The sequence below is a fragment of the Propithecus coquereli genome, unplaced genomic scaffold (genome assembly GCF_000956105.1).
Source record: "Propithecus coquereli isolate 6110/MARCELLA unplaced genomic scaffold, Pcoq_1.0 Scaffold786, whole genome shotgun sequence".
Taxonomy (NCBI): Eukaryota; Metazoa; Chordata; class Mammalia; order Primates; family Indriidae; genus Propithecus; species Propithecus coquereli.
In genome coordinates, this window is record NW_012154018.1 from 175,293 (window position 1) to 187,386 (window position 12,094).

At 46.6% G+C, this 12,094-nt stretch overlaps 1 protein-coding gene across 3 annotated transcripts in view; it reads right to left on the reverse strand.

The window, feature by feature from the left end:
* TMEM255A (transmembrane protein 255A) overlaps nucleotides 1-8,154 on the reverse strand; it is a 49,996-nt gene extending 41,842 nt beyond the window's left edge. For all 3 annotated transcript variants that reach the window (XM_012662864.1, XM_012662862.1, XM_012662861.1), the window contains exons 1-2: nucleotides 7,872-8,154; nucleotides 759-901 (exon numbers count right to left, since the gene is read on the reverse strand). In XM_012662864.1, the coding sequence (XP_012518318.1) occupies nucleotides 759-901; nucleotides 7,872-7,929 (201 nt within the window). In that variant the 5' untranslated portion in view covers nucleotides 7,930-8,154. The remainder of the gene's footprint in view (nucleotides 1-758; nucleotides 902-7,871) is intronic.
* Between the last annotated feature and the right edge of the window lie 3,940 nt (nucleotides 8,155-12,094).

Consider the following 12,094-nt stretch of genomic DNA (forward strand, 5'->3'; position numbering starts at 1 on the left):
GCAGGAGGATCGCTTGAGCCCAAGAGTTTGAGGTTGCTGTGAGCTAGGATGATGCCACGGCACTCTAGCCTGGATGACAGAGTGAGACTCCGTTTCAGAAAAAAAAAAGAAAAAATGAAATAAGGATTTATAGCTACTATCTTTAATGATAAACTATATATTAAGTACATATCCTCCTGTGACATCTGTTAGTGTTTGCATGAATATATTAAAAATTATTTCATTTTAATCTATTTTTGAGTTTCCTTGTTTACATAAGTTTTATGAATGTGAATATAACTTATAAATGAACAGATATACACATTTTAGGAGCATATCTTCCATATCTTTTTCCTGATAGGAGTGCAGGATCACTTTAGAGATCAGTGCTGTTGGTCATAGAATGTCAAGCTGCCAGGGTCCTCAGATTTCAGGTGAGATCAGGTAACCTCTATTATATGTAAGAAAGCAGATGCCCAGAGAGAAAGGACTTTGGCCTGAAGTTAATACTGCTAGTTATTAACATCTCCTAAACCAGAAACCTGAGGTCCTAAAGAGTGAGATGACTTGCTCAGGATCATTCTAGTAGGAAGGGATGGCACTGCGATTCTTCTGATCAACGGGCCCAGAGTTGCCTCTCTATATAAATATAGAGAGACATAAAGGAGGAAATCCGAGCACACACTGGACACTCAAACAGAATTGAAAACCATCAGAGTAGAGCCCGAATTTCTGTAGACAGAAAATTACAGATACCTACCAATGCCTTCTATACTTACAATAACTCCTGGGTAATAACCTCCAACAGTCACATTCTGGGTCCTGGTGGTTGCAGCAAGGCCCACCGTGAGAATTAACACAGACACAATAAGCAAAGTCACGGTGACATAGATGGAATTTCGTTTCCTCCGATTGAAGGCTCCTGAAAGCACACACAGAAACTGAAATCGTTCATTTCGGCTGAGGAAGGGAGTGTCTTAAAGAAAAAACCACTAGGAAGGTTTTCCTTTCCTATTCCTACTGGTAACTGGAGTTATCTTTAGGGAGTGGGATTAGGGGAAGGGATGGAGTTTTAGTTTTTGCAATCATCAAGTGCCACTTTTTTTTTTTTTTTTTTTTTTGAGACAGAGTCTCACTGTGTTGCCCGGGCTAGAGTGCCGTGGCGTCAGCCTAGCTCACAGCAACCTCAAACTCCTGGGCTCAAGCGATCCTCCTGCCTCAGCCTCCCGAGTAGCTGGGACTACAGGCATGCGCCACCACACCCGGTTAATTTTTTGTATATATTTTTAGTTGTCCAATTAATTTCTTTCTAATTTTAGTAGAGACGGGGTCTCACTCTTGCTCAGGCTGGTTTTGAACTCCTGAGCTCAAACAATCCGCCTGCCTCGGCCTCCCAGAGAGCTAGGATTATAGGCGTGAGCCACCGCGCCCGGCCGAGTGCCACTTTTATAATAAAAAATATTTCCAGTTTGAAAAATAAACAACAGAAGAAATTTCACCAGTCACATAAAAACAAAACAAATTTTTTGTGCTTCTGGCACTCTATAAAAGATGTGTCATACTCAGTAGTGTTTTTTAGGCCAAATTATAAGGTATATGATAAATGGAAAGTGTATGTGTGGGGGTATTAAATGAAAATATTTTAAAGCCAATATGCAGCTAAGGAGGTTTTTTCACAAGCTCGAGATATGAAATTTCATTTTCAGTGTAAATATCAGAACGGAGCCAGATTACTGGGAATTTTTTTCATTTATTTCTGACATTTGCCACCTCATGTATAAACTTTAAAATGGTGTGTTGGCAAGATTTGTCACATAACAAATGTGTGTAATAAAGTAAGTGTTTGGAGGCCATTAGTCCACAAAGATATGTATCGGGGGAGGTAGATGGGGAGGATTATAACTTACACACATTTAGGCTTAGGCGAGGGTGACATAAATATAAATGATGAGAAACCCATTCTCTTACTCAGGGCTTATCAGATGTGATAGCGCAAACCAATATTTTTTTTCAAAAACAGGCTTATTAAGTCAGATAGAAAAATGGTATCTAGGCTCACTTTTCAATTTAATTTTCTTTAAAGGAACCAAGCACCATTCCACACTCTGCAGGCTATTCTCTGACATGAGGAAGCGGCCCTCAACAGGAAATACCAGAGGAGAATTACTACCTAGGAGTTCTTGGAAAAAAAATAAGCAAATGGGGAATGCTATTAGAGTCCAGTTCTCTAGAGAAAGTGTGGAGGGTAAAGCAGTGGGGAGCCCTATGATGGGGTTGCCCACCCAGGTGGCTTGACTGTCATTTATGGCCCTAAAGAGACCACTTGGGTCTGATCATAAGACACCGTCATTCTGGGAGACCGCACTGCAGCCTCAGAAATCAGTAGCCAAGAGAAGCCGCCCAGACTGCACCACTGGGAGGGAGGGGAGAGGGGATGGAGGAAGGGGGAGGAAGGTGAGAAAACCAAGCGAGACCCCAGAGGCCTGGTAGTGGGTGGTGAGAGGGAGGGGCTGTGGCCGGCCTTGCAGCCCCCTCAGATATGCTCTCCTGTATGGAAGAAAAGCATCAGGTGCCACTCTGGGTTAGCCCCACCATCCATCTTGTCTTCCCCAGTGCGGTCCCTGCTGAAGGCTCCAAGGGAGGTGGGAGGGGCTGGCGGTGTCCCCTGACGTCAGCCTTGAAAGTGAGAGATGTGACTCATCAGGGTCATTTCTAATACGGGACTATTCTAAGACTATTTTACATTGAAATGTAGAAGTGGTTTGAGTGTTTATAGGCACCCGCATACTAAAGCACCACTGTCTCACACTGGGAGAAGAGGTAAGGAGAGTTGGGAAATGAGGCGTCTCTCCAGTGAGACCTGGAATCCAGCATCCATGGGGAAAAACATGAAGGCTCACTGGAGACACCTGTGACATCAGGGCCCTTTGCGTTAGAGGGTTATTAGGGATGCAAATGGCAAGCTGACTGGTGGAAAACGCAATGAGCAAAGCCGGGAAATTCGGACTGCCGGGTGCTGGGAAGGGAATGGGGGCAGGGGCAGGATTTATGTCTTCTGTTTACCTGAAGGTTAGTTATCCTTCCTCTGGATTTCGAGGGGCCCTAAAGAAGTCTCTAAACCGGAATCCCTAAGTCTATTTGATGACAGATGCTTCTCAGAGAATCTGTGAGTGTGTTCACAGAGGGGCTCTAAACATAAACTTACCCACATCACCTCCCATGCCTTTCTCCTTTGGCACTCACATGATCTCCCTGCCCCTGATTAGGAAAAGAATGTGAGGGAACATGTGGATACACCAAGGGTATCTTTGTGACCCACCAGTATCTAACACCTTACCCAGAAAACACATAACCTTAGAGACTAAACTGGAGGAGTGTGTGTGTATGCGTGGTCTTTATAATTGTTTTGTTTGTTTCACTTGCCTACTCTGCTCCTTCCCCACCAACCGGCCTTTAATCTTATTCACAGCTCTTGGGTCTTCTTTGCAAATATCACTCGAACTCTTAAAAGCACAGGAGCCAGGTCAGAAAAGTGACTCAGCAAACCACATGGTGTCATTTGAAAATCTATTTCTTTTTTTTTTCCTGCTTTAGAAGCTGAATTGAAAAATCAGTCAGTTGAGAAACTCAGACAAAGATCCCACAGCCCCACAGGGGTCTTACCTCCAGATAGGATGTGCTTTGGATAAAATTCCTAAGAAAACTCTCCTATCACCAGGTTGAATATCTATTCTCTGTCCCATCACAGCCCCCACCCCACTCCATCGCTTCTTATTTTATGCTATAAGGACCGTAATTGTGTAAAATAAGATTATTTCTAGTTGCACTCGGGGGTGTTGACTGTCTTAAGGACCCCCCCCCCGACCGTGAATCCTTTTGAAAATTAAAAATCACCTTTCAATTTATCTTTAGTGTCAATTCGACTTAATAAAATTCATATCTACTTAGAGCAAGACATACCTGTTCTTTGAAGGTGTGGCCCAAGCTCCTAAAAAGCTGCTCATTGTGTCTGCTTAGGACATTTTCCTGGTGGTTGTTTTATTTTAGAAGGGAGAGTAGAGCCCTGTCCTTATTAAGGCTTACCTTAGATATTCCTGTGAGTACAGGACCATCTTATTCCAATTTTGTTTAGCAAATTGACACATCAAAAAACTCAGACACAGTGAGGTACTTAAATAAAGCAGCAGATACTTGAAAACAGTACCTATCACAGCGTTGGATACCTAGTGAGCAGTCAGTACTTGTTGAATAAACAAGAAGCAGCACCTCAGAATTGTTTCCCTTCGAATCAAAAAGGTTGTGGGAGGAATCGTGTGAATAAATATGGGCTATGCTCATAGAATTGATTTTTTAAAATAGGGTATACCTGAGGCCCCCCCCCCAAATTAAAGCCTTCTGGCCAATGAGTGTCACAACTCCAATATCTCTCATTACCCTGTCTACTTGGCACCCAGTATATTTCTGTTTAAACAACCACCATCCCTGCAACCAACAACGGTGAGAGAGCCTGAAATCTCATGGTTGGCTTTGCCTGTCCCCCCTCAGCAGCCTCCCTGCAGAACTACTGCAGCCCTCCCTCTCTGCAGTGCCCCACCTCCACCCCACATTCATGACGACCAGGATGCTCAGCTGTAGAAGCACCCAATTATTTGCTGTCTCTGCCTTTCCAAAAACAACCAGCTTTCCTCTCCTCTGGGTTTTCCCCCTAATCGGAGCCCCCACCTGCATTGCGGTCTTTGAATCTGGGTCCCTCCCTTCCTTTGAAACCTGCTCAAAACTCACCTCCAAGAAGCTTTTCTTGATCAAATTCACTCTAATCACTCATTATTTCAATTCCCTAAGTTCCTAGATACGTTACTCAATGTGTATATTAATTGTGACTGCTACCATGAAAATTGTAACTGCGAGTCTGGCCCATAATCCATATGATGTCCACCAGTTCTAGGGTTATATATCTGTCAGGAGCCAAGATGTCACTTGCTAGAAGGGAGGATGTTGTCTCCACTCACTTGCGTTTTACCGTGTATGTGTTCTTGATTACCCCCTCCCAAGAGAACAGGTAGGCTATGTAATCTTTATTAGGGTGCAGCAAAGATGTGGACCCAGTATCCTGGCCTGTACCTTGTGTTGTTGATGACTGGCTAATTCTCTGGGGTTGATCTTTTGAACTGATTAAGATTTGCCTTACCTGAGTGAGCTTTGCCACACAGGGTGGGTTCCAAAAGTCCCAGCCTTGAGCGTCCCTGGAGACAGGTGGCTACCCACGCACGAGGCTCAAGGCCCTGCCAATCTCTCAAACATTTCCTTAAAGGCTCTGAAATTCACATCCCCCAACTTCAGACAATTCTTTGAATGGAGACATCCAAGGCCAAGGCCGCCACTGAATTACAAATGTGTTATTTGAGTGGGAAGCAATGTCTTGCTGCAGTAGAGGTGCCTTAGCGCCTGGGGGCGGTGTTAGCAAAAGGGAGAAAGGGGTTGCTGGGAGGGGATGGAGGGGCCCTGGAGTCAAATTACCATCTTCCTAATTGCCAAGCCTTGGACTTAGCGCTCCACATCCAGGCAGCCAGCAAGTGTAGAATGCAAGCACCTTGGTGCACCGTGTGTCTGTGTGTTTTAAATTTTCTTGTTTTGGCTGCGGTGTCTTAACTGTAAAGAGAATCCCCCCAGAAATGCTGCCCTCAGAGGCTGAAACACTAACCCACGCACCCACTCTCCCCCTCCCCCCATGCAAGAGAAGGTGGCGTTGCCAGAGCTGAGTTAAGTGGGAGTAGCTCCTAAGTAGCCTAAACGCTGATTCAGGCCTGGGCTGTGCGGGACCTGCACCAGGGAACTCCGGGGAGACTCCCCTGTCCGAACTGTGGAAACCCAGGGTTACCACTCGACTCAGGAATTTGCTAGTGCCCTCGGTCTGCCGACTTTAAAAAGCGGAATGCGTGGCTCCGACTCCGCGTCTATATGGGATTTATGATTCCTTTCCCGCAGGGTCGAGACTGGGCTGCGCAAAGCCCACTCAGCTTCTTGTTGCGCAGACCTTTTGAGAAGCGTTAAGATTGGCTGAGGGCCCCTGGGAGCCCAAGAAAAGAACTCTCTTCATCTTGTTCCCCAACACACAGAGCAGTGTGCCAAGTAGCAACCCTTTAAGCTCTGGACCACCAACTTGCCCACTCCCCGCGCGCAGACGGGCCCGGGGAGGGCAGGCTTGGTTCGCAGGTGGTTGCCGCCCGCAGCGGGAAAGGGCGCTGCGGAACCCTCGCACTCTTCACCCGGCCCTCCCTGGCGCAACAGCTTGGCGTCGGGGAGCCAGGGCTGCGTTGGCGCCACAGCTGGCCAAGGTAAGGAGTGCAGTGTGTGCGTGTGCGTGTGCTTGTGTCTCTGTGTGTAAGTGTGTGTGTGTGTGTGTGTGTGTGTGTGTGTGTGTGTGTGTGTAGAGCGAGCGCGCGAGAGCGAGCTGGGAGTTATGGGGGAGTCTGGTACTGCTGGGCTCTGGATTCGGTCCCGAATCCTTGACCCCATTTGTATCCCGTTGTAAAGAACTACGCCCTTAAAAATGAAAAAGAGCGAATTCGTATATCAAATATGCAAAACCATTGAAAATACGGATCTTTACACCATGCAGGAGATAACACTTTCTGGGGCACCTTCGGCGAACGAATTTTGTTGTGACTGAGTCTTTTGCAGGCAATAGGGAGCTCATATAGGGGGCTCGATCTTCTCCCCGCCCCCTCCCTTCGAGAGATGTTCCCGCAAATTCATCGAAGAAGATCTGAGCAGACTGGATGGCAGGAATTGCGGGACAGAGGAATTTCGTAGAATGTAAAGTATGTTGGAAAGAGAATTCGATTTGGTTGAAGTGTATCCGAGGCGAATTTTAAGATTAGGTGAGATCTTGATTTGACAATCCCCTCCCGCTCTCCTGGGCTCCAAATTAATTTCTCCGCCCAGTGAAATCATAGGGCTTGGGAAGGTGCCTAACAGCTGAGGGGACTGGGTTTGGTTTTTGTTCGTAACTACCAAAAAGCAGCTTCGAGAGGCAGCCGAGTTGGTGCCCAAAGGAAGCTGTCCCCCAGTTTTGGTGAGGAAAGGTGTCGAAAGGTGCCCCTCCCCCTCCATTCCGCCCAGAGAGGAAAAGCGCGACTTCAGAAGATGCGCTGGCTCGCGCTAGATCTTTCTTTCTCGCGCTCTCATTCATTCCCCCCACCATTTTTCTTCACATTCACGCACATTCCGTGCGTTTGGAGCAGGATAGGAATCAAATTCAAGAAATGTTGATCCTGCAGGGTTGGGCTGTCTTGACAGATTCCTCCGGATTTCCCCTCCCAACAGCCCTCCTCCCTTCTTCTCCCCTCTACCCCCGCCCATCCCCCAGGGTTGCGCAAACCCCCCCATCAGCGAGGTACAAGTCAGCCCCCCCCCCCACTGCAGCTCTGAATTTCAGGGCAGCTTCAAGAGAGTTGGGAGGGGACAAGGACCCTGTTTCTTCTAATTATCTTTAGTCGCGAGCTCTTCGAAGTGACGAGGACTTCGCAAAGAGGGAGTGTCGAATGGAAAGCGAAGGCGCAGGTTGCAGGAAAGTGTTTTGATCCTCAGACAGCTGGGATTTACCACCGGCTGCAAGTCTGTAGACACACGCACAGAAACACGCACACACCCGCACTCCGGGGCAGGCATACTCAGACGCAAGCTTGGCTCCAATCTCCGCGCGTCTCCCCCGCCGCAGCCGGGCGGCTCCCTTGGGGCTCTGGTCCACCACCCAGACGCTGGGACAAGCGGAGCCCCCTAGACCCGCTTCCCGCTCTCTGGCTTTTGGGGCGACCAGGGCGCTCGCACTCCAGAGGCCAGAGCACTCACCCCTTGCTGCCGCTGCCCGCAGGAAGAGCGACTAGACTTACCCATGGAATCGGGCAGGGACATGTCGCTGGACCGCTGCTGAGTCAGGGACTGATGCATGGTGAAAGCTTCCCGTTTGCCCTAGTCCCCGAAGCTGCTTCAAGCGCCCCTGGCTCAGGGCACCCCGCAGAGCATCCTACTCGGCGGCTGCCTCTCCCCGTCCCTCCAAGAGCTGCGAGAGACTGCCTCTGGTTGCGAGCTGCAGCCCAAGTACCGCCTCCCCCTCCCTTCCCTCTTTCCCTCCCTCCTCTTCTGCCTCCCTCTGCTCTGGGAGGCAGCAGCATTGGCGGTCCGTGGAGCCGCGTGCGCTTGCGCAAGACCCCCCTCCTCCCTCCCCCTCGGTCTCCCCATCCTAGTTATCCACGTCCCGGCCTCCCAAGCCAGACAGGGAGCCGTTTTAGCCCCCTGGGGCCAGGGCTGCGCAGAGAAAGAGGGGAAGGCTTCAGCCTGGGGCCGACCGGCCTTCTTGTAGTTTGCAGAGGGTCTTGGGCAATCATCCTGTTCTAGGATTTATAACTGGGGAGGGGGACAGAGTCAGAGGTTCAGAGCTGAGGGACACGCGCGCGCGCGCGCGCACACACACACACACTCTCTCTCTCTCTCTCTCTCTCTCTCTCTCTCTCTTACTTGTGCAGGTCTGGTCTTAGTGCTTCCAGAATGACATAATGGAGCTGGAGATGATCCAGAGAAGGGCCACTCTATAATCAAGGGGATGGGGGATGGCGGGGGCTGCCATATGAAGATAGATTAAACAAATGCAGAGTCTTTAGTTTAGAACGATGAAGGCTGGGAAGGGATGTGACCAGAGTGTATAAAATTATGCAGAAACAGAGAGAGGGAACACAGCCTTATTCACCAGATCTGAGAATTCTAGAACCAACAGCCCCCTAAGAGCTAGAAGGAGATTTGCTAAAGCGAATGTGACTATCAGCACCCCAGTTTGTACTGTTGTTCAAGGTGCTTTTATATCAAGGATTTCATTTTGTCATCATAGCCATGCAAGGGAGGAAGAGGAGTTATCAGTTACCCCATTTTACAGATGAGGAAACTGAGTCTCAGAAAGGGGATGAAAATTTTTTGTGTCCACTCAGCTAGTAAGTGGCAGAAGTGCGATTAGAACCTAGATCTGTTGGACTCCCAGGTCAATGCTCTGCTTGCTATGGCAGCTGAAAAAAATTATTACTCTATATAGCATATTGAAAACCTAAAGAATTCATTAGCCCCAAAGTGCAACAGGATGAAAACACAAGTAGCTCTGGAAAGAATGAAAATAAAGTCATGGCTGACAGATCCATTGTGGATTACTAAGAGAGACTGGGGATGAGGTGAGAATGTCCCTGATCTTTGAAGACAGCCAAGTCCTTCTCCAACCTATTCTTCCAGACCCCATTAGGATACTTGGCTAGAAGCATCATGTTGTTGACTCAGAAGGGTAGTTTGGATGTCCTCAAAACAGCTGCAGAACAGGATGAGGCCTCCTTGGATTGACCCCAAGACATCTGCCTGGTGGCCAGGGGAGGTGGAGGGTGAGGAAGGGGATAACAGTGCGCTCCAGCTCCCTCTGGAAACTCAGCCTTGTGGGCCTGACATATCTCAGAGAATATACCTGTTTGGAGATATCCATTCTGTTCCAGCGAGGAGCTCCCAGGTTCTGCTTGCCAGGTCTCCTTCCAACCACCTCCTCCTGATGGTTGCTTCAACCCTCTCTCCATCCCCCTGCCCGCCCACAAAAAGACCAAACCAAATCAAATATAAAGCTCTCCCGAGAGCCGATGGGATGAAGGAGACAACTTGGTTCTTTCCAGATCTGCCTTGCTAATCTACTGTAAGGCTTTGTTTCCTTACTAGTGAACTGATTGCTTTTGCCCTTTTCCATCTTCCAAAGGAAGAAAAGATGCTTCTTGAAGGTTAAAAAGGAAGCCCTTTCTAAAGAACTTGGGCACCCCAGGGGCCAGGTTGAATGCTGTGTCAGGTATTATTAGCAGCCCTACACTATAGATGTGGTTTAGAAATCTGTGATATATGTCCTAGATAGAAACAAGATGCCCACTATTGTAGAGATGTGGGTCTTAAGCATGCTTGGCTTATGTGTCAGAGTCCCCGTAAGCTCCTCAAAGGCAGAGATAAATCCCATCTCTATACTCTTGCAATGATTGTCTTTCAGTCCTGTTTACTTCTCTTCCTCCTCCTACTCTAAATATCTCATATTTAATGTGAAGAATTCCTGCAACCAGCACTGATTTCTCAGGAGTGCTTCCTAATTAACATATTTTGTTTCTGTAAAAGTAGCCTTGAAGAAAAGAGGTTTTTACACAGGCTGGAAAAGACTGTTTAACACCTTCTTTAGAGATGCTCTGCTCCCCTATAGCAACCATACAGTTAGCGATCCCTAAAGAAGCCAAATTGAAACTTGTTACCATGCTGGTTTCAATGGACAGACTGAGGCCTTTTCAGTTGAGAGAGAAACACTCTGCCCATCAAATGATGCAGAGTGCATGTGTAATTTGACCTTTATAATCAAAGCCACACACTAGTGAGGTACTCTTAATGGGGGTGAGCTTTGCTTTCTGCAACATGTGTATTCCTGAATCCTGTGTGAAAATTGAGCATTATTTTTACAAGTACGAGAGGAGCTGGCTATTTAAAAGAACTGTGGGCTGTATATTTCTTTCGTTCTGTCTCTTGGGGTGCCTTACGGGACTTGGAACACAGCAGGCACTCAGTCAAGTTAAAAATGACTTTGAGACCAGTAACAGTGACAATAGCAGCAGCTGCTGCAGCTCAGAGAGTAGTAGCAGTCTTCTCCCCAGAGATGGTGTATTTGTTTGCATAAAGGATCCGGGATAAGGGAAAGGACTAGAATGGGAACGAGGGTGAAAGAACCCACATTTCAGCCAAGCCCGGTGCATAGACCTCTTTTCCTCCAAAAGAAAGTTTATTTTAACTCAGAATGAGCTGGATGATTAAAAAGCAAGAAACAATTTTTCATGGGCTCCATTCATGTCAAAACACATGTGGATTTTGTACATAAATAGGCTCAGAGTAAAATTTACCGATAGGCAATCCACCTAGATGAAGGAATAGATCTTTCATGCAAGTGATGGCTACTATAAAAGTGCTTGGTTAGCTTCTGATAAAAAAGAAATTATTAAAATAGCTTAAAATAAATCCTTTTCATTGTGAGCTTAATCAAGCATACAGAGTTGCCCTAGGTTGCAAAACATTTTATAGCATCAGGAAACGTTTGCCAATGGGGTTGCAGCCTGTTTCTCTCCATCTTCTTCAAACCAATGATGAGGGCCCTCCACAGAAGCTTTCAGATCACCAGAAAAATGCCAGATGGCACTCTTTCTCTAACACTTTCACCTTGGGAATATTCATAGCACTCAGTCAGCTCCATAGTTTGATGACCAGTTTGACTAGTTAAATTACCACTGTACCTTCTGATTCCAAATTTGGGAATGTGGGCTAGAGTTTTCATGTCTACACGTAAACACACACATACATGCACATTTAAAATGGTGGCCACACAAGTATTTACAAATGCACATACATATACACATCTCAGGCATTATTTCTCTGCCCTGGTTATCACCACTCACTTCTCAGTTCTCAGACTTAGATTGCCAAGGACAGAGAGGAGCTTCAGAATAATGGAGTATCACAAAGAGTCCAAACATCCCTAACTGAGGTTAGAGTTGTGTCCACCAGAGTACCTTAGGTCAATGTCTAGTATTTAGTTCCTGCACCACAAACAGCTGAATGTTTGCTGAGGAGAAACAATGTTGATGGTGTTATTTCGCCCACGAAGCTTGACTGCTTCCCACCTCACTGGGTCATTTTCTTTGGATAGCAGGAAAATAACCACACTACCAGGAAACAACACTGGTACTTGTGTTTATTTTGTAATTGTTTTCTTTCTATTTCGTGACCTGCTTTAGTTACCAAACACTATATCACAAGTGTTTTCCACACACTCATAAGAAATCTTTGAAAATATGATTTTAAGTGGATGGAACATCGTGTATTTACCATTCCACTGTTATTTAGAGGTTTCCAATTTTTCAACATTGTCAATAACACAATGAACTAAATCTTTGCATCTTTTTCACCATTAGATACAATACTACAGTGGAATTATTGGTGCAAAAGTTCCAAACACATATTTTTAATTAAACATTTTTTATCAACATACATGTGATAAAGTGTACATGCCAATGAATTT